General features: G+C 38.8%; 1 protein-coding gene across 5 annotated transcripts in view; it reads left to right on the top strand.

Annotated features, from left to right (window-relative positions):
- Positions 1–602: 602 nt before the first annotated feature.
- The window catches only part of LOC115210446 (COP9 signalosome complex subunit 1), a 138,498-nt gene continuing 117,754 nt past the window's right edge, over positions 603–21,346 (top strand). For 4 of the 5 annotated variants that reach the window (XM_029779057.2, XM_029779051.2, XM_029779063.2 and 1 more), the window contains exon 1: positions 12,989–13,141. In XM_029779057.2, coding sequence (XP_029634917.1) covers positions 13,034–13,141 — 108 coding nt within the window. In that variant the 5' untranslated portion in view covers positions 12,989–13,033. Of the gene's footprint in view, positions 800–12,988; positions 13,142–21,346 lie in introns of those variants that run through there. The other variant, XM_036501880.1, reaches the window with a different exon arrangement.

The raw sequence follows: 21,346 nt of genomic DNA, 5'->3' as shown, positions 1-21,346 counted from the left end.
TCCGAGAGTGTAGTGGGTGCTTTTACGTGCCAGTCAGGCAATACTGGCAATGACCTCGCTCAAATCTTTTACACATGCCACCGGCACAGGTGCCAGTAAGGTGTCTTTTACGTGCCACATCAACACTAAAAAGACTTTCACGAGCTTGGCAAGATTAAAGTGTTCTTTCGAGATTATCATGCTCGAATGGTGTCTTTTACGTGCCACCGGCACAGGGGCCTGATAGCTGCTCTGGCAACGATCACACTTGGATGGTGCTCTTAATACCCTACTAGCATGGAGCTCGAGTGCCAGTAAGGCGACGCTGGTAACGATCATGCTCGAATGGTGCCTTTTAAGTGCCACTGGCACAGAAGCCAGTTAGCCGCTCTGTCAATAATCACACTCGTATGGTGTTCTTTGCACCCTGCTAGCACGGATGCCAGTCATCGATTTTGATTTTGATTTTTGATTTCACTTGCCTCAACAGGTCTTCGCAAGCAGAGTTTTAGTGCCCAAAGAAGGAAAAGGTATGCATAAGTGGGCTGGTAATTTCCCTGGCATAGGCCACAAGATTATGGTCTCATTCGGCTTGCCGGATCTTCTCACGCATGGCATATTGTAAGGTAAAAAACAGACTGACCAAGACAGCTAGCAGAAAGTTTGAGAGTAACTTGAAAATAAACATAAAGCTCAGTGATGGTTAACTTAATATAAGTGAAACTTTGGTTGAATTTTTCTTCACCATATGTTTTGTCCAACCACCAAAGTGGGTGCTCTCCTCAGCAGAGATATGAAAACTGTAACAAACAAGAAAACAGTATTTAGTGTGATAAAGTACTTATCTTTTATCTTCTATTTTTTACTTGTTTCAGTCATTAGACTGTGGCCATACTGAGGTATCACCTTGAAGAATTTTTAGTTGGATGGATCAACCCCAGAACTTATCTTTTTTAAGTCTGGTACTTATTCTATAGATCACTATTGCTGAACCACTAAGTTACAGAGACATAAACACACCAACACCGGTTGTTGAGCAGTGGTAGGAAACAAACACTGATACAAAGACACATACATATATGTATGCAACAGGCTTCTTTCAGTTTCTGTCTGCCAAATCCATTTACAAGGTTATAGTCAGCCTGGGGCTACAGTAGAAGACACTTGCCCATAATGCCATGCAGTGTGACTGAACATGGACCATGTGGTTGGGAAGCAAACTTCTTACCACGCAGCCATGCCTGCACCTTGCCCAAGTTTTCTGAAAATTTATTGCATATTACCAGCCCTATAAGATAACTACACTTCTACACGTTTGAGATAACATGCAATTCAATTCAAGATAAATCTCATACCAAACCAAAGTAAAATTTGAAATGTCTACTTTCCTTCAGATATGACCCAGGAGGTTCCAGTAGTTTTCAGTTGATTTTGTAGTGTTCCCTCCTCTTTTAATCACCACATATAGCTGACTAATGTAACATTGTGTCTCTCTTAGATTCTAAGAGGACATTTGATTATTTAGCCTTCCATTGTCCAGTGGTTTCTGTGTTTGTGCTACTCCATTGCTGGAGAACACCGCTTCTGCTTTCTAGACCACAGCCTCAGTGTTGCATCAACTATTGGCTGGACACTTATTGCTAACCCTACATGAGCAACGTGTCTGTGCAAGGGTTTGGGGTGTTTGTTAATATTTTTTGACTCTAGGTTTATAGCTGAAAGAGACCCTCAAATTATGTCTATTGAATAATTTCCTATACATATGGGACTATGTAAATGCTTATCCATTGATCTAAGGAAGGCACTTCCCATTGAGTGGAAACAGTGGGAAAAAACTTTTTATAGTGGTGTTTTCTTTTGTGGGTGTTAATGCCAAGCATATGGATAATATGAACCTTAAACCTGCAGGCTGCTAGAGCCTCATTGTACTTAGGGGTTGCTACATCAAAAGCATCTTTATTACAGGATAGGTTCAAAATCCTCTTCTGATACCCTTTACAAGCTTTTTAAATGAGGCTGTGATGTATGATAGCCTTTCAGTAGATTTGTGGTTAAGTCTGTTTGAACTAGTGTCCAAATCAAAGAAATTTACTATGCTAAGGTTGGTCACCATGGTAATCTGAAATCCTTAGGAGTGTGAGTTAGGTCTTTCCTAAGCCTATCCAGGGTGTGCCAATTTGTGCATCTAAAGATGGTTAAAGCATCTTCCCTATATAGGACAAAGCACATTGACTGGAATTTCTTACTTAATGTCTAATATAAATAATCATGTAGGTCACAGACATCTGTGCTGCCAAATGCTCCTCTTACCACACCAAAAGAACCTTCTGGGTTCGTCTGTTTGACCCAAGCTGAGCTTTTGTTGACTATTTTGGCTTTTTGTTGTTGTTATTGTATGTATGTGTAGAAACCCAGCTATAATTTTGAGTGCTACTATTCTCTAAGAGCCTGTCATGTGCCTATATTGGTTTTTAGTTTTATATGATAAAAGTAAAGCCCCATCTGAAAATTAAGAAAACATAAACCACCTGTAACATCCTGACATAACCAGGAATATATTTCTTGACAATATAAAAAGTGTAGCAGCAGGAATAACTTATATATATATATTAGTGGAATTGCTCTCCCTAAGTGATCCTTAGAACCTTGAATGTACCTGAGAGCTCTTAAGGTACCCATCTGGATAATTTATCCCTATCATCATCATCATCATCATCATTTAACGTCCGCTTTCCATGCTAGCATGGGTTGGACGGTTCAACTGGGGTCTGGGGAGCCCGAAGGCTGCACCAGGCCAGTCAGATCTGGCAGTGTTTCTACAGCTGGATGCCCTTCCTAATGCCAACCACTCCGAGAGTGTAGTGGGTGATTTTATGTGCCACCGACACAGGTGCCAGACGAGGCTGGCGAACGGCCACACTCGGATGGTGTTTTTATGTGCCACCGACACAGGTGCCAGACGAGGCTGGCGAACGGCCACGATTGGATGGTGTTTCTTACGTGCCCACAGCACGGAGGCCAGTCGATGCGGTACTGGCTACGGCCACGTTCGGATGGTTTTCTTGTGTGCCACCGGCACTGGTACCACAAAGATACAAATTCCATTGATGTTCATCTATTTTGATTTGATTTGATTTGATTTTCACTTGCCTCAACAGGTCTTCACAAGTGTCACAAGAAGGAAGGAAGGTATGCACAGGTGAACTGACAACGTCCCAGGTAGGGGCCACGGGTTATGGCCTGACTAGTCTTGCCGGGTCTTCGGATGATGTTTTTATGTGCCTCCGACACTATATATAAAAGTTATTCATGTTGCTACACCTATTACAAGCATAGATACATGCAGGTATGATTTGTTCAAACTATTGTCAAATAGATGATTCAAAAGTTCTCCCAGTTATATACAAAATTCAGACTCCTATACAAAGTATGTGTAAGGATGATCAGAATTATGTAGGTCACCTTCAATGAGTGGCACCTCATCATTATTCCCGAAATTTGCACTAAAAGAGCATTATCACTAAGAAGAAAACATAATATAATTTATTTTGAAGTTGTACATGCTTAACAAACTGAGGCAGTGTGTGGAAACTGAAGCAATTACATAGTAGAAGAGCCATCTGAAACAGATGCAATGTCTTATATTCTCTTTTGAATTTCATAAGGTGTCAAAAGTTTAGACTTAGTCATAGTGATATGATGAAAGTGTGGTAAGAAGTTTGCTTCCCAGCCACATGATTCTAGGTTCAGTCCCACTGATTGGAGCTATGGTCAAGTGTCTTCTACTATAGCTTTAGACTGACAAAGTCTGTCATATCTATCTATCTATCTGTCTGTCTGCCTGCCTCTCTCTCTTTACTCTTTTACTTGTTTCAGTCATTTGACTGCAGCCATGCTGGAGCACCGCCTTTAGTCAAGCAAATCGACCCCGGGACTTATTCTTTGTAAGCCCAGTACTTATTCTATCGGTCTCTTTTGCCGAACTGCTAAGTGACGGGGACATAAACACACCAGCATCGGTTGTCAAGCAATGCTAGGGGCACAAACACATATATATATATACATATATACGACAGGCTTCTTTCAGTTTCCATCTACCAAATCCACTCACAAGGCATTGGTCGGCCCGGGGCTATAGCAGAAGACACTTGCCCAAGATGCCACGCAGTGGGACTGAACCCGGAACCATGTGGTTGGTTAGCAAGCTACTTACCACACAGCCACTGCCTGCCTGTCTGTGTGCATCTTTGTGACTGTGTTTGTACCCCATAACCACTTGAAAACTGTTGTTGGTGTGTTTATGTCCCTGAAACTCAATGGTTCAGAAAAAGAGACTGATAGAACATGTAACAGGCTTAAAAAAAGAATAAGTACTGAGATTGATTCTTCAAGGCAGTACTACAGCATGGCCATGATTTTTAGATGGCTATGACTAAAATTTGTTTCTATGTTCATGCATATGATGACAAAATTTTGACTGAAGAGCATCATTTGCACTATATAAATAAATGTTTAATAAAATCCTTTCTACTACAGGCATAAGGCATGAAATTTTTGGGGGAATGAACTGGGTCAATATATTGACCCTGGTGCTTGACTGGTACTTATTTCATTGATCCAAAGAGAGGTGAAAGTTAACCACAGCAGAATTTAAACTTTGAGCAAAAAAGACAGATGAAAGTATCTTGTCCATTGTGCAAACAATTCTACCAGCTTGCCATCTCATAAATGTTTAATAATCACCAACAGTATTGTAAACCCAAATAATCATCTCAACTTCCTCCTCCTTTATCCACCAATACGATTTAACAGCAAATTATTTACAATGTAAATCCTAGAGGATAATTCGCATTTTTTTCCCCAAATTTAAAGGTCAAAATCCTGAGTGCGAGGTTAAAAATGAAAATTATTTTCTAAGCAATGTTCAAGTCTCTATTTGCTGTCCGGCAATGTTTATTCAGACACATTTTGTGATGTTGGGCGCGAAAATACCTTAAGCTAAGCCTGAAAGTAATGAAGTCATAAAAGAATCATCCATAGCTTGCAGTAAGCAACATTAATTAAACGTTATTACTGTTATTTCTTTATTTTCTGCAAACAAAATGCACAAAAGAGCTACATGTTTGCATTATGTTATATATACAATAATAATAAAGTATGATACCGTATACATTTTTACAAACCAAGGATGTTATATAGACCTCCTTGACTCAAGTTAGAGAAAGGGTGCATATTATACACAAGGTTTATGTTTTTCAGAGGTACAGCCCCCTAAAAATCCCCTGCGTATTATACTCAAGGGCAGACTATACTCGAGGATTTACGGTATATATATATATATATATATATGAATTACTTGTTGTCATATACAATATGTCCATTTGAAGACATGATTTTCTGTTGATGGAGTTTCAGATCAGGGAGTGCACATATGGTGAATTTTCTCTGTTTTGACAGGGATTTTACCAATTCTTTTTTCATTATGGCCTTTGAAATGATGGCGGATGGGGGAGAGGCTTTTGGTGAAAACATGCTTTTTTATTTTCACCACCCACCCCTATGCATAGTGCCACTTTTTTGGCAATATGCCCTTCAAAACAATGGGAGTTGTGGATCAGGACGCCCACATAAGTTGAATTTTCTCTATTTTGACAAGGACTTTACCAATTTTTTTCATCATGGCTTTTGAAATGATGTTGTGCATTTTATGAAAATTTTTTTTAATGATTTATGACTTTTTTCACCACCCTCCTCCATGAATAGTGCCACTTTTTGGTACTATAAATTTCAAAACCATTGGCGAAGCCATTGGATCTTTTCTGTTTGGCTGCCACCATCAATCAACATCAATTTCTGTTCAAATTAACTTCGTATTCATTGTTATGATACAGTTTTATAGGCTAATGAATGTCATGAAAATCATTTTTGCTATAAATCAATAAAGTTATTAGTTATTAAAGTTTGAAAATTTTGGGTAATTTTAGCCAATCGTAAGCCACGTTTCCATAGTAATTATTTTGTCTGAGAGAAAGCAAGTATTGACAAATATATTGAAAGTGAAACCACTTGTTGACGCTGTGTTCTATTATACCCAAAAGAAAATTATGTACTTGGAAGAAGCATGTTGAGTACAAAATGATGTGGTGGGAATGTGTACTGGCGATGCTCACACCAAGAATGAATAGAGTCCGTGTCAGTGAGGAAAGACACATGGTTTGAAGGTGGGACCCTTCCTCTTAGGACTGTAGTGCTTTTTCTTTTCTCATGGGTTAAGGAATTGACTTCAGTCTGGTTTTGTGTCGAACTTGGGATGAGCCATTGTACAACTGTTGATTATAACAGCTATGTTAAGGAAATATGGGCAGAGGACTTGCTCTGTCCTCCAATTCAAGTTGGTGATCCTGGGAAGATTGTTGAGATCAAGATGTAAGTACAACTGAGGAAGGATCCTACCTGAGCAGGGGGTTTTTGGTGGAGTGTATGAGACCAGACAGCTTTTTCTGTATGCGGTGCCATGTTGGAATCATGACACACTGGAAGAATGCATACATGACTTGATTCTTCCAGGAACCACAATTTTCAACAATTTGTAGAGGACATACTCTCACATTCCTGAAATTGATGGTTACAATTTTGAGAACAGAATGGTGAAACACAGTGTTGGGTTTTTAACTTGAAAGATGGTACCCACACTCAACAAGTGGAGAGTACATGGGCCTCTGTAAAGCATGATAATAAATTACACTGTGGCACTCACTATTTAATGGTAGATTCATATGTCTGTGAATATATGTGGTGCAGGAGATATGAAAATTGTGATTTGTTTGAGAAATTTATTATTCTAACTTTCGTTTCCAATTTTCAAAATATTTAGTTTATAATTTGTTATTTTGTTTTTAGATAAATCTTTTAAGTTCAAGCTAATGCTTAAATGTTTGTTTTTTAAGCATATCTAATTTGTAATGTGTTGCTTCTTATCACATGTAATGTGTTGTTCATCACATTCAATACATACTGAGGATCTTTTCCTTTTGAACGGCAGATGTCAACACAATTTCTAGTTAACTAAACACTTTTAAACTTCGTATACTGGTAGAATGTGTTTATAAAACATCATTTTCTCTTGGTTTTATTGAGAAAATTCTATGGTTTGTAAGATATTTCGTCTGAGAATCCGAGCATTTCGGCAATTTTAACCAATTGATTACCTCCATTTAGGTAAACAACGTACGTATACGGAAAGCGTGTGTATAATACTATAGAATTATTTGGTATGTTAATTGTTTAAATTATTTTCCATTGCTTTAGTTTTTTTTACATGCGTAACAATTAAATTAATTTAACAATTAATAAAAAAAAAATTTGGGGTTAGGGGGAGGATGTCTCAGTTTTAGACGCAGCAAATGATTTTAGCTCAAAAGAGAGCATAGGATTGGTTAAAATTCAAAAATTTAAACTACGTTAAACAAACAAATTACAATTTTCTCAAGAAAGCCAAGAAAAAAAAATGTTTTATTTTGACACATTCTACCAGTATACGAAGTTTTAAAGTGTTTAGTTGACTAGAAATTGTCTGCCGTTCAAAAGGAAAAGATCCCATACTGAATGCTTAAAACAACAAAAGACATGTTGTTTACTTTTTTTGTCATTGAGGTAGTTGTGAGGTGTGCTAAAAATAACAGCTATGTGACGTGTCGTGTGTGGGAAATGAAAGGGGCTCACCTACCTTCCTCTCGCTGATGCCTGTCTAGTAATCTACCACCCAGCTGGGTGGGTGCCTTGCATGTTGTGATCTTCTTAAGCTGGGAACCGCAGTCTCTTCTTCTTCTCCACAATCATCATCTGACAAAGCGACAATCCTACAAACATTTAAGATGTGTTGTGGCATTCCATCCACAGAAATGTTGTTTTTGGAATTGACAGCCGTCACTATTCCATTGAGTTGTGCAGCGTACCTTTGGCAGCTTGATCCAGACTTCGTCTCCCTCCTCCATGAAGACAGGTCCTATCTCTTCCACAGGGCATCCTGATGGTTTACTTGGATGCTGCCATTCATATTTGAATATGGCTCTATGTGGTATGGACTCTTCGGCCCGACCTGATTGGGGTGACATGTACCAGAATACTGCTTCCAGTGGCGAAATGTGTCCCCTCTTTGTTATGGCATTGATCATTCGATGATGTCTTTCCATGATCCCATTTCCACTCGGCCTGTATGTTGCTCTGAAAAAGCAGTGCACTTTCCACCTGTCAAGCATCTCCTTCAGTGAATCCAAATGAAACACTGTGCTGTTGTCCATCAACAATCCGTCCACAGGGTCCTGCTCCAAGAATACCTCATTTAGAATACATGCCATCTCGTCTACAGTGCCAGCCCTCAATTCCCACCAAATGGCCATCCGGCCCAGTTGACCAATCAGGAGATATGTCCCCTGCCAGTAGTGCTCTCCTGAAATTTTTCCCTGCTCATGCACACCTGGAGCAGGGTCGATGGATTGACACCTATCGCAGTTCCTGACCACCTTTTGGATGCTCTGTCTAGTAATGTCATTGTCAATCCTCCTGGCGAGATACAGGGTCCTATCCATGCCCATATGATACATGGCATGCAGTCTCCTTAGTTCAGAGTCATTTAACTGACACACTGTAGCTATCCCTTGCTTTGATTTTTCTGGTTCTCTTAACCAGGCCTTTTCCACTCTGGTAAGAATGTCTACTAATATCCCGAACAAGAACACTTCTCTCCTGCTGACATTGGTATCCAGCTCCGGGATCTCATTCCCCCTTCAAAACACCAACATGCCTGTTCTCTCTCTTTGAAGCTTAAGCCCAGTGCAGCTCCTCCAGCCATTGGCTCTAGTGGCTTCATAATCAGCCCAAATTTCTTCGAATGTCTCACAACCTCTGTGGCAGGCACAAGACTCATCCACTAAGATGTCATCTATATAGGAATTCGTAGCCCTTCTTATCCTATCCACCTTTCCCAGGATGGATTTGAGAAATGTCACCATGATCTTTAGCTCAGAATTCAGCCCAAAACCCAGCCATGTCCAGCCCCTGTATTGGACCAGCTGATACTGTCACAGTTCGTTGCCCACATTAAGCTGCAAATATGCTGACTTCATGTCGACAATAGTTGCTGTCTTAGTTGACTGTCTCCATATGTGCAGCGTCTCGCCACAGATGTCATTTGCTTCATCACCTGTGTGGCACAATACATGGCCATTCATCTCCTGAAAGTCCAGTACTGGTCTGACTTTGCTGACTGCACCATTGCCATTAGAAATGGCACTCTGCTCACCACCTCTTCCTTCCATGGGATAAGGACACCTTCCTTAATCCACCTCTCTACTACTTCTTCAAATTCGCTCCTGGCATGTCCTTTCAGGGTATGCTGGTAGCAGCTCATCCTGTTCTTCAGCATCAGGGCTCCTCTTTCCAGCGTCACTCTATTGTCCACCACCTGAAAATCCTTGTCTTCAATGGTGTAGGCAGTGCATCCCCTCACAGAGCTCTGCTCCCTCTCACATCTCTGACTCATGGCACCAAATGAAACCATGTCTCCTCCAACATTGACACCTCTAAGGCGGTCAATTGCATCCATCCCATTACCACATCAATCCTGTCTACAATGTGATCGATCAAAATCACCCACAGCCTTAGAGTTGTGCCTCACACTGCTATCTTCACATGCTTAAAACTATAAAAAACATGTTTACTCTTTTTTGTCATTGAGGTGGTTGTGAGGTGTGCTAAAAATAACAACTAAATAAGGTTTTTGGATAAATCTTAAGTTTTGGATCTAGTCTTTCTCATTCGCAAAATGAACTCCCCTTAATTTTGCTCAGATTGCTTTCAATTTTGGTGTATTGATGCAACTTTGAATTTTGATTACAATCAACCAATTACTTTATCTCGTAAATGAAAGTTAGGAAATTTGAGTAATTTTAGTCAATCAACAGACAACGTGGCATTAGCAGCTTGTTACCATGACAACTGCATGCTGTGTTGTGGTTCACTTGTCTGTGCCTCTGTTGTCTATGTTGATTTTTCACAACACGAGATTCTTTTCACCTGTGTGTTTTGTTTTAATTTTTCTGTGTGTTAGTATATTACATATTTTTCTGTGTGTTAATATTTTTACATATTTTTCATTTCATATATTTTGGGACTCATTGACTCAAACAGCTGGATTTATGATTTCACTAGGTTAATTCCATTCATAAACATTTTAATTAGGAGTATTTCTTAAACCGTTAGCTTCACATTTCAACAGCTTAACTAAAATTTAGTCCACATAACAGGAACTGAGAGGGATATCATGGAACAGAGAAACTGTGGGTGATACAGATAATTTGACATTTTTTAAAGATTCTGCATGCAAAAACATATGACACAGGTATTCGTTTCTTTGGGACAAATTCTTTGTTGACCAGTGTTATTCTTATTGTAGTTTACAAATCCAAGCATGAAAATGTTACTCAACTTTGGATAAAAATACCCAGTTTTTTCAATTTTTAAACCTGTTATAAAAATAGGATCACATGCGGTCGTATCGTATAGGGAATACAATCGCACGCGATCCCATTCTTAATGATTATTTTACAGACCAGATAATACATACAGCGGCAAAACACAAGTGGAATGACAACGAGATTTCTTTGTGAGATATATACATTATTTATTTTACATATTTTACAATCCTGTTGGTTGGAAGTTTGTAAGTGTTAGCATGTTTTTGTGTCTGTGTGTTTGTGAGGCATAAGAGGTACTGGCCAGAGAAATAACAATGGAATTTGGTTCACAGTTCATGTTGTTGGTATCGGCCTAGCAACAGGTAGTAGCAGATGGCTTGAGGTAGTTCTTAGAAGAACTAGAACTCAAGACAGATAATTGATTTACCGTTTATGAGGTACATGGAGGGTAAGAGTTCCATATCAAGATGTTGCGTCTCGTAGTTGAAATTAATTGAATCACTTGTTGTGTTTATCTTTCTCTCGATATGAATATACTTCCAGATATATTAACTGTAGCCGTTTTTCCTGTGGTGAGATTTTCACCTAACCGCTAGAGTTGAATCTGTGGTTGTCTTGTGTACAAATTAAACCTTCGTAGATAGAGACGATGTTTGGCGATGAGTTGTATCTGTCGCTTGGTTTTTGCTGCGTCTTCATTATATATTCTGCTTGGTTATTTTTCTCTAGTTATAGATATCCTGTAACATCTTGTATTAATGGTTGTCGCCTGCCTTTCGAACTGGAACATGGTCGAGTATGCTCTGTGTGGTCAGAGGTCCGCCCTGAAAAGGACTGTAACCTAAGACGAGCTCTGTAGTCAGAGGTTAGTTCTGAAAAGAACTAAAAACCTAAGATGAATATTTGTCTGAGAACCCTTCTTTTATAAGGTTTATTGGGCTCAAAACGAACTTCAGAAATGGAAAGCTGTGATTGGCTGCTTGGAACAATGGCGCAAAAATAAGCGGAGGCAATTCGCGTCACGTGACACCCAGCGGTGCGAACGTAGTAGAGACCACGCGTCAGCCAATCGGATTAGTGTTTACAACAATGTTAAACTAGCCGAAGATGTTTGTAATCTCGAACGAGATTATTCTTAATACTCTTCTCAAACAGTGAAGATAGCAATGAGGGAACGATATTGCTACACTATCACCTTTTTCTCCATTTTTTTCCCTCCTCAACATCATACCTTCAAAGCAATGAGACTGGAAAGCTACATTATTATAGCCGATTTTAACTGCAAAAAATGTGTTGTTTACTCGTTTTCCGCGTGTAGAATACAAATATTGACAACACATGCTACTTTCAGGATGTTGACGACAAAATGTGCAGTCATGCACAAAATGAAAGTTTTCAAATCCTGTTTCCTGACTGGCGAAAATGATCAAATTTTAAAACCTCTATAACTTTTTAAAAACATTTTTCTGAAAAAAAAAAGTGAAATACCACAAGCAATTCAGCTTGGAAAACTACATTAATGTGCCAAATTTTGAAATTTTCGATAAACTTTTTGAAATGCTGGCAGCCAAACAGAAGAAAAGATCCAAGCAGTTTTGGATAAAAATAAAATGCAAGTATTTGGTAATTTAGATTTTTAACCAAGCGAATCCCTGTGTGTTTGTGTAAGAAAAAACATATTAGCTAATAGAAAAGTATGCTATTAAAGTATATCATCTTTTACATACGTTTTAAAAATCACTGTAAACATCAGCAATGACATTTTAAAATTATAAATAGAAACGGAGGTGGGGTGTGTGAACAAATAATATATTTTCAATTTTTTGTTTTTGATAACATACTTTACAGTTAAGAAATGTTTTTTTTTTTTTACACATGTACACAGACTGGGTTGGAGCCGGGAGGAGAGGGAGACACGAGGAAAGTACCAGGTAGTCGTAGGATGTACAAGAAACAACAGCTTTAATGAAAAAGCTTCTCCTGTCGTTTTTAAGTGCGCAGTGAAAAAAAAAATTAGCCGAAATCAGTCCGGATGTGGGTGAAAAAAATTCATAAACTTTCAAAACATGTTTACGAATTTGTGTTGCAAAAGTTTCTACCCTCTCCCCATCATTTCGAAGGCCGTGGTGAAAAATATCCCCGTTGAAATGGAGAAAATTCAACTTATGTGGGCATCCTTATCCGAAACTCCACCTTTTAATTCTCTTATGATTATCCGAAAGTAAATAAAAAAAGTGTACTTTACCAATGTTATTGAAGTAAATAAGCATGGACAATATTAACAAGTTGTGATAAAATTGATTAATAGTGACAAGATAAACAAAACAATAACTTTCCGGAACAACAAGGGAGCCCTTTTCGTGCGCAATTGAGCTGCTAGAAGTAGCAGCCATATTGCGTATAAATCAAATATGAATAAAAATTTGTAATTTCAGTTAATCCTCGATACATTATGTCTGAAGACTAGGCGAAATGGTCACGGTTGTTTCGCTTTTAATCAATGTTTGTGCGATAAGTCATGAAAACATGACTTATCGCTCAGTGATTAAAAGCGACAATAACAATAACTTCCGGAAGAAATGAAAGAGGAAGATAAACAAGATTGTAAGCATGCGCATTCCCATAATTCCAGTGTTGCCTCCGCTGCCATTCCGCTCACCAAAATGCCGCAACAAGGAATATTCCAAGTAGGTTTCATCTTCGTGTGGTTTTAATTCAATCATAGAATATATTCAACGATATTTCGTCGAAAAGTATTTATTTCGTCAAGGTCTATTTTTTTTTGTAAATGTTAGGGTATTTTGTTTAATGTCTCTTACATTGTCGCTTTGTTACATACCCAGAAGCAGTTTATGTAAAGTGTGTGGGTATGATTTCATTATTTTTCATCAAACTAAAGAAGTTTTCAGAAAAATAATGAAATCGTATTACACAGTTAAATGCGTACTTAAAAACGAACATATGCACTCAGATTACACTAAAAATTGAAAATTGGATATAGAAAAGAATGATGATCATGTCCATTACAATGACGCATGTTAAACTTAGAATATGTGTTTATACATATACACAAAACACACACACACAGAAGATTATATATATATATATATATATATATTTAATTTAAAAGGAAATAATTATGAATTTTCCCTTATGAGATTTTTCATGCTAACTACTTGATAAATTCTTTAATAGATTTTACCCTGTTTTTAAATTATATATATATATATATATACGTGGGAATTTTGACTGGCGACCGAATATATGCACACACACATACAGAAGTGTGTGTGTATATATATCTGTATGTAGTTGTAGAAGTATATATTGCATTATGCATACAGACAGGCATCCCCGCTTTCCAACTACCTCGGCATTTCGTGCTTATATATGTAAATTGTGAAGTACGACCACAAATTTCGGAATACGGTCTTTAATTTCGTCCTTACGGAATCTGGGCTAAATTTAACAAATTAAATTCCACGCTTTCTTCTGAGTCAAAAGGTCACTTCTTGGTTTTTAGTTGAGATCAAAATAATGTTAGCAATTTCAAAAACTATAATCACGAAACCTGCATATGTGGATGTCTATTTATAAGTCAACTTTCACTACCACCACCACTGTATCACCAACACCAAAACCAATATAATCACTGCCAGTACCAATTTCGGGCCTTCAACCTTGAGTAGAAAAGAGTATTGGTAGCTATCTGCGTGTGTGTCAAGGAGTAAGGTGTGGAGTTTTTATGGCTCAACTCATCCTTCCCTCTCTAGTCTACCCTCACTATTCCCAGACCTCTCTTTTCATCAAAGGCTGCCCCTGAACCCTTGCTACCCTTATCTTTTTCTTTCACATTTCCTTTTCCCTTCTACCGTCCATCCATAATCACACTTATACAGTAGGACAACCTATATATCTGAATAGTTTTCAAAATAAATAAACTGAATAATTAATTAAAAAAGAAAGAAAATTAATTGCATAATGGGCTGGAATTTAATGAAAGAGCAACTAGCAGATCATGCATGTGTATACCTGACTGGGAGCCCATTTGCTTCGTGAACTAAATTTCAAACAAGAAATCACCAGTAGATTATGCATGCGTACAAGTGCTGAGGACTATACACTGGTGGTACATTCAATGAATAAAGTGAATAGCTATTAGATTTTCTTCAGAAAATTTTGTTCCACCAATGAGCTGAAATTTGTACAACAAACCACAAATAGACTATGCATGCATAGAAGTGGCTGGAACAGTGTGTACAAATGGTTTGTTAATATCCATGTTTGCATTTCATATAGGTTGCATGTTTTTTATTTAGAAAGTAATGTTTCCCATGTTTTCTTAGGTTTGTTTACAAAACCTCATGAACTGATTGTTTTTCTTTCAATTATAAGTGACATATAGTGAGTTGGGGAGATGTGCAGGCACAGAATAGGTATGGTGGTGAGATGTAGGAGTGTATGACATGTAATAGGCAAGTGCGATGCATGCATTGTTTAAAAGGCAGAGTGAGGTGTGTACTATCTCTCTTCTTTAATGAGTATTTTGCTAAGTTTTAGCCAGAGGTAGGGGCTTCAGTAAAACTGAGTATTGTCAGTTGACATGGTCCTCTATCACATGTTCTATGATGTGATGATTAGGGACATGAGGGGGCCAGTCTTCCAAGTAGACAGAGCAGTGAGGATTGCAAAGGTAAGGAAAGCAGTTGTGCTCTCAAAGATAGCCCACCCAAATGCTTAAAAGATTTCGCAGAGTAGGGTACAGAATAGTCACTTAAATAGTAAATTTGGTAATACAGAAAAGTGTCATACCCAGTGATGGGTTGCAGTTTCAGCATAAACTGCTACAAGGCCAAAGAAGATGCACTAGAGGTGACTACAGAGGCATCAAATTGCTGGAGCAGGTTATGAAATATTATCGCAAAACTGATTAGGAACACAGTTGGCCTGAATGAAATGTAGTTCAGCTTCATCTTAGGAGGAAGTACTGCTGGTGCCATATTCTTATTGAGACAACTACGAGAGAAGTTCTGATGTGGAAAAGGTCTTTGACATAGTTCCTTACTCTGTCAAAGACCTGGTCATGGAGGAAACCAGGTGTAGATGAATGGCTTATGACTAATGCAAGCCATGTACAGTGGTTCATTCAGTAAAGATGAGAATCAGCAGTAAGTTCAGTGATGGGTGTGTGTGTAATATACATATAATTAATATAAACAGCAGGTTGTAATATTTCACCAAAAAGGAGAATTATAATTGTCACTAAATGTGACTAGGTTGTTAAGAAACACCTACATTACTAGAATATGAGGTAAAATGCTCTAATGTTGTAGTTAATGCACATAAATGAAAACTTATACACTAACAGGGACCTGAATCATCCCAAAAATGCTGATTGAGAATTCTTAATACTGATGTCAGTTTCAGCAAATGTATATATCATTTAATGTCTGCCCCAATCTCTGCTGTCTGTTTTGGCATGGTTTCTTTGGCTGGATGTCTTTCCTAATGCCAACAACTTTACAGAGTGTACCGAGTACTTTTTATGTGGCACCAGCACCAGTGAGGTTATCAAGTCACTTGCAAGACATAAATAGGTGTCCTGTTGTGGAGAGAGGTATATGGTTGCTCTAATTGGAAAAATATACAAACATAGCTCTGTAATCAAAAAGTTTACTTGCAATCACATGGTTTTAAATTGTAGTTACACCAGAAAGCACTTGTAATTTTACAAGTGTTTTCCAGGTGAAGAATATACCTCCCAACATACTAGTGGTTAGTGGCTCGAAAATAAGTGCTTATCTGACACACAAGAAAAGACAATTCGAAGAAGAATGACTTGGAGTTTGAGAAAGCCCTCCATTGGCCATAGATTCAGAGTGATACAGAAGGGGTGTACTTAGACTGTATTGGGTGCTGAGAGTCTCTTATCCCTGACTTAGAAACGGGAAAGTGTGATAGAGGGTTAAGTATGAGCTGATGTAGTTTTCATATAGAACTTACATTGGGTGGGTGGTGTCAGAGTGATGTGGACAATGTGGTCATCACAGGTAGTGAAGAGATAGAGGGATGTAAGCAATAACGAGATAAGTGAAAAGGGAGTTATGTGCAGTAGGTAGATGTGATGCAGGATCATGGGTGCAAGGTGATAATATAGGTAGGGAACAGCAAATGTAGGCTTGGCATAATACAAAATACTTCAGCCTCTTAAAACTACCCTAGTGTCAGAGTATGCTTTGTCATGGGTGGTTGAGTTCTGCAGAGCAATGTGTCCTCAATCATACAGCCCTTTGTCATTTCCTTCATGAGATGCACAGCAACTTCTAATCAATCGTCACCACTTCATCCTAAGTTAGTATGTTGTTTCTTAGGAGCTTTCAGCTGTCTTCTATACCAGACATCTCTATATCTTCCTGCTGCTGTTGGGAATAGGTTTAAAGAAATTCTACTTGATACTATGAATGTTGAGAAGAGTTGTATGTAGCATATACAATAACTGGGAGTAAACTACTCAGGACTACAAATCAGATGTATAGGTGAGGGCTCAGTATTTAACTCCCTCCCATTCTTTAGAGAGGAGTACAAGACCAGTAGTCCATGGGAACTCCTTGATTCTGACAATCTAGTTCTTATAGCTGAGTTTACAGAAGAATTGGAGAAGAAATTCCAGGAATAGAAGTGAACCCTTGATTTGCAAGGCTTCAATGTAAATGTAGTGAAGACTAATTAAGTAGGAAAGAAGACAAGGTTTTAGTATCGTCAGAGAAATGGCTTTGCTCAATATGCAGAAAAGTTTGAACTCTATTCTTTGTACCAGTGTCAACTGTGGACATGAGGTGTAGTGAAATCACAACTAGGCAAACAGTGCAGACAGCTTTGCATGTGACTGATGCACTGAAACAACATGCATTAAGAGTGCTCATGAAATAGACTCCCTAAATGCCTGGCTGATTCACCCAGCCATTGAAAGTGTTTTTTCATGCTAGGGAACAGATAATAGATAGGGCCAAATCAAGAGAATAGGAAGGGTGATCAACCAGTTCAAAATCACAGTCACGCACTGCAGCCATTGAAACCAAGGACTTGTATGCTGGAGCATTGTACTGATGAAACAAAATCCCTTTCATCAGTTTCCCTGTGTGTTTGGTCTTGATAGCCTTTCATAACTACCTCAGTAAGTTGTCATTGTACTCCCCATTGATGGTGAGACTCTTTTGAAGATAGTCAACAAATAGAATGCCATTTGCATCTCCAAAAAACTGAAGTTATCACTTTTCCATCTGATGAAACATTGGCCTTCTTTGGAGTAGGTTAGGAGGAGTGTTTTCTCGTATATGGATTGTCTTGTCTCTGGCTCTCATCCTGGCTTAGATTTTCCTGTGATGTGATAGCCTAGTGCGCTTTCGATCAGATGTCAGATGTGGCACCTACTGAACAGAAACTTTAATCATGCTAAGTTTGCTAATATCATTGTCTATTTGATTTGTAATTAATTGCTTGTCATACATCACCATGTTTTCCTTGGTGGTGGCAGTAGCAGGATGTCCAAATCTTGGGTCATCTTCAAAATTCTACCTTCCCCTCCTAAATTCAACTGCTCACTTTTGTACTGTTGTTAAAGCTGGAACACCATCCCCCAATGTAGCAACCATGTCAGTATGAATGCTGTTGAAGGCTAAACTCTTTTTCTGCAGGTATTTGATAACACCACTATGCCAAATTTTGTCCATTTTCAGGAGAAATTGCTACTAGTTAGTTTTGAAGTCTTCTTTGAGCAGTCAGATATCAGTTTACCTGGAAAGGAACAATGCAGTTATTAATAAAGAGAGTTGAAATTAATGCATGCTAAATTTCACAGCTTTTGCATCACACCTTTGTAGCCAGCCTATGAAATTTTCAGCCCACCCTTGTACTTCAGTCATTAGACTGACCATGCATGGGCACCACTTTGAAGGGTTTTAGTCAATCAACTGAACACCAGTACTTATTTTTTTAAACCCTGGTACTTATTTTATTGGTCTGTTTTGCTGAACTGCTAAGTTATGGTGATGGGGACAAACAAAAACATATACAGAGTGTGGTGAATAAATTGTCTAAATTACGCAAAAATGAAATAACACTGACATCTCATCTTAACAGATATATTTACCAAAATTACATAAAAATTTCTTGAAATACTACAGAGTAAATTTATTCAATAAATTTGCCATTGGCTTCAACCATGGCCTTCAGATGACTTCAGAATCTCCTGCAACTCTTCTGGACAATCTCCTTGTTTAAGTTGGTGAATGGTGCCATAATCCTTGCCTTCAGTTCATCTTTGGTATTACAAGGAGTTATTTTGGTCTCTCGCTCAACTGTGCTACATACATAATCAAGGGGCTTGCAGTCTGGGGAGTTAGGTGGCCAGATGTTAGAGGTGTTGTGGTCGCAGAAATTGTCTGACAGCCATGACTGGGTTCTGCTTGTGTGGCATGGTGCAGTCCTGTTGCCCAACATTGGATCTTCCAGCAGCTACCCTCTTGACCTAGGCACTTGATATAGGCCTCCTTGTTGAGTCTTGAAGCCATGTGGGAAGATGAATGGAGGCATAACATCACCACTATTGATTACTCCAAACACCATGATGTTGACTGGATGTTTGATTTTTATCACTCTTGGTACATGCCTTCAGATTGACACCCAATCACTCTGAAATATTCATATTGGAGCTTCCAGCACGAATGCCAAGCAGTACAGCATGTCGTTTCCAAATTTCTGGCAGAGTGAATTGTATCATGATGCTGTTTATCTCACAGATGGTGCTCAACTGACTCTACTGTAGTTGACAAATCAAACACAAACAATGCGCATGTGTGAAATTAGAAATATAGAATGGCAACATTTTACCCATCACACCCTGTATATACACGCAATGGGCTTCTTTCACTTTCTGTCTACCAGCTCCACTTACAAGGCTTTGGTTGGTCCAGGGCTATATTAGAAGACACTTGCTCACAGTGTCATGCAGTAGCACTGAACCAGTAACCACGTGGTTGAGAAGGAAACTTCTTACCACACAGCCACACGTGCACCTAATATATATATATAAAGTACACATACATACATACATACAGGGTGTCCTAAAATTAAGGCAACCAACTTATTTCAATTTTGTCAAAGCAAAATATCGATATATTTCAGGCTGCAATGCAGTGGTAAAAGAAACACAATTATGTCTCTACCACATTTATTCGATATGACTACCTTTGTTTTGAATCACAGTCTTAAGTCTAGGTGTGAATGCTTCACACATGGCACACAACTATTCTTGCAGAATCGAAGTCCATTCCTGGTGGAGTTTTGCCTTCAGAGTATCAAGCAAAGCATGATGAGTACTTGAGATCCTCATTTCCAAAATAGACCAAGCAGAAAAATCTAACAGATTGAGATCAGGGCTTCTTGAGGGCCATACATCCTTGCATATGAAAGATAGAATGTTTTTCTGAATACAGAGTTTTGCCTGTTTGGAGCTGTGGAATGCTGCCAAGTCCTGTTGGAGGCTCCAAGATGCGCCTTGAAAGTGCTCTTTTGCCTATGGAAGCAGTTCAGCTTCCAGAATGTTGCTAATGTATCACTGTGTGTTAATTTTGACACCCAAGGGCACAAAAACAGGGGAGACCATCCAGTAGCTGTCACAAGTGCCCATACCATAACTGACTATGGATTTTGATGTCGATTTTCTAGTGGCTTACTATCTGTTCGATATCAAATTTCTATTCATCAGTAAACACCAGGTTGGGCAGTGTGCCTTCAGCAACCTGACACAGGATATGATGAATTCTCTCCAGTCTCATGGCCTTATAGCTCATGACAGTGGATCCCCCTTTAGCACTCGATACTTTGATGTTCAGTTTATTTTTGCTGTGGCAGCCAGTTTTCTGACTGAACAATGAGGATTTTTCTAATTCTTTCTCTAGTACTTTTGATAAACTGAAAGGTTCACGCATTTCTTTTTCAATCACATCCAGGTTGATCAGCTGTGGAACCAGTCTCTTGAAATTTCTTGACAATTTTCCAGACTGTTCATTTAATTTTAAGCCTTTTTGCTATAGCTGTATTACTTTCACTCCTGCTGTTGAGGGTTATGATTGTATTTTGGTCTATAGCCATTATCTAATTTATAAATCTGAATTTATTTGTTCTGAAACAAAAACAAGACACACTAAGCTTTTATAATTGATAGTTATCGAAGCCCGAAACTTTGGTTGCCTTAATTTCAGGACCCCCTGTGTGTATATATATATATATACACACACACACACACACATATATATATGCACGTAAAAAGCACCATCCGTTCGTGGCCGTTGCCAGCGCCGCCCCGACTGGCCTCGTGCCAAAGGCACGTAAAAAGCACCATCCGTTCGTGGCCGTTGCCAGCCTCGCCTGGCCCCCGTGCCGGTGGCACATAAAAAGCACCATCCGATCGTGGCCGTTTGCCAGACTCGTCTGGCACGTAAAAAGCACCCACTACACTCATGAAGTGGTTGGCGTTAGGAAGGGCATCCAGCCGTAGAAACACTGCCAGATCAAACTGGGCCTGGTGCAGCCTTCTGGCTTCCCAGACCCCAGTTGAACCATCCAACCCATGCTAGCATGGAAAGTGGACGCTAAACGATGATGATGATATATATATATATATATATATATATATATATATATATATGGGTGGGGGAGGTGGTGCACGGATGCGATGCAATCTCTGCCCAGTGCTCCAAACTGAAGACGTTGAACAAATTGTAGGCAAATGGCGGGAGTAGCTTGGACTCTCTTAAACTTCAAGCAAGTGATTATTAGAGAGCAGTGTTCAGAGTGAGCAAAGAGCTGGCTGCTGCTGCAAAGCGTTGCCA

This window comes from Octopus sinensis, linkage group LG1 (genome assembly GCF_006345805.1).
Source record: "Octopus sinensis linkage group LG1, ASM634580v1, whole genome shotgun sequence".
Classification (NCBI taxonomy): domain Eukaryota; kingdom Metazoa; phylum Mollusca; class Cephalopoda; order Octopoda; family Octopodidae; genus Octopus; species Octopus sinensis.
The sequence above is the reverse complement of the archived record's forward strand: the minus strand, read 5'-3'. Positions and strand labels throughout refer to the sequence as shown.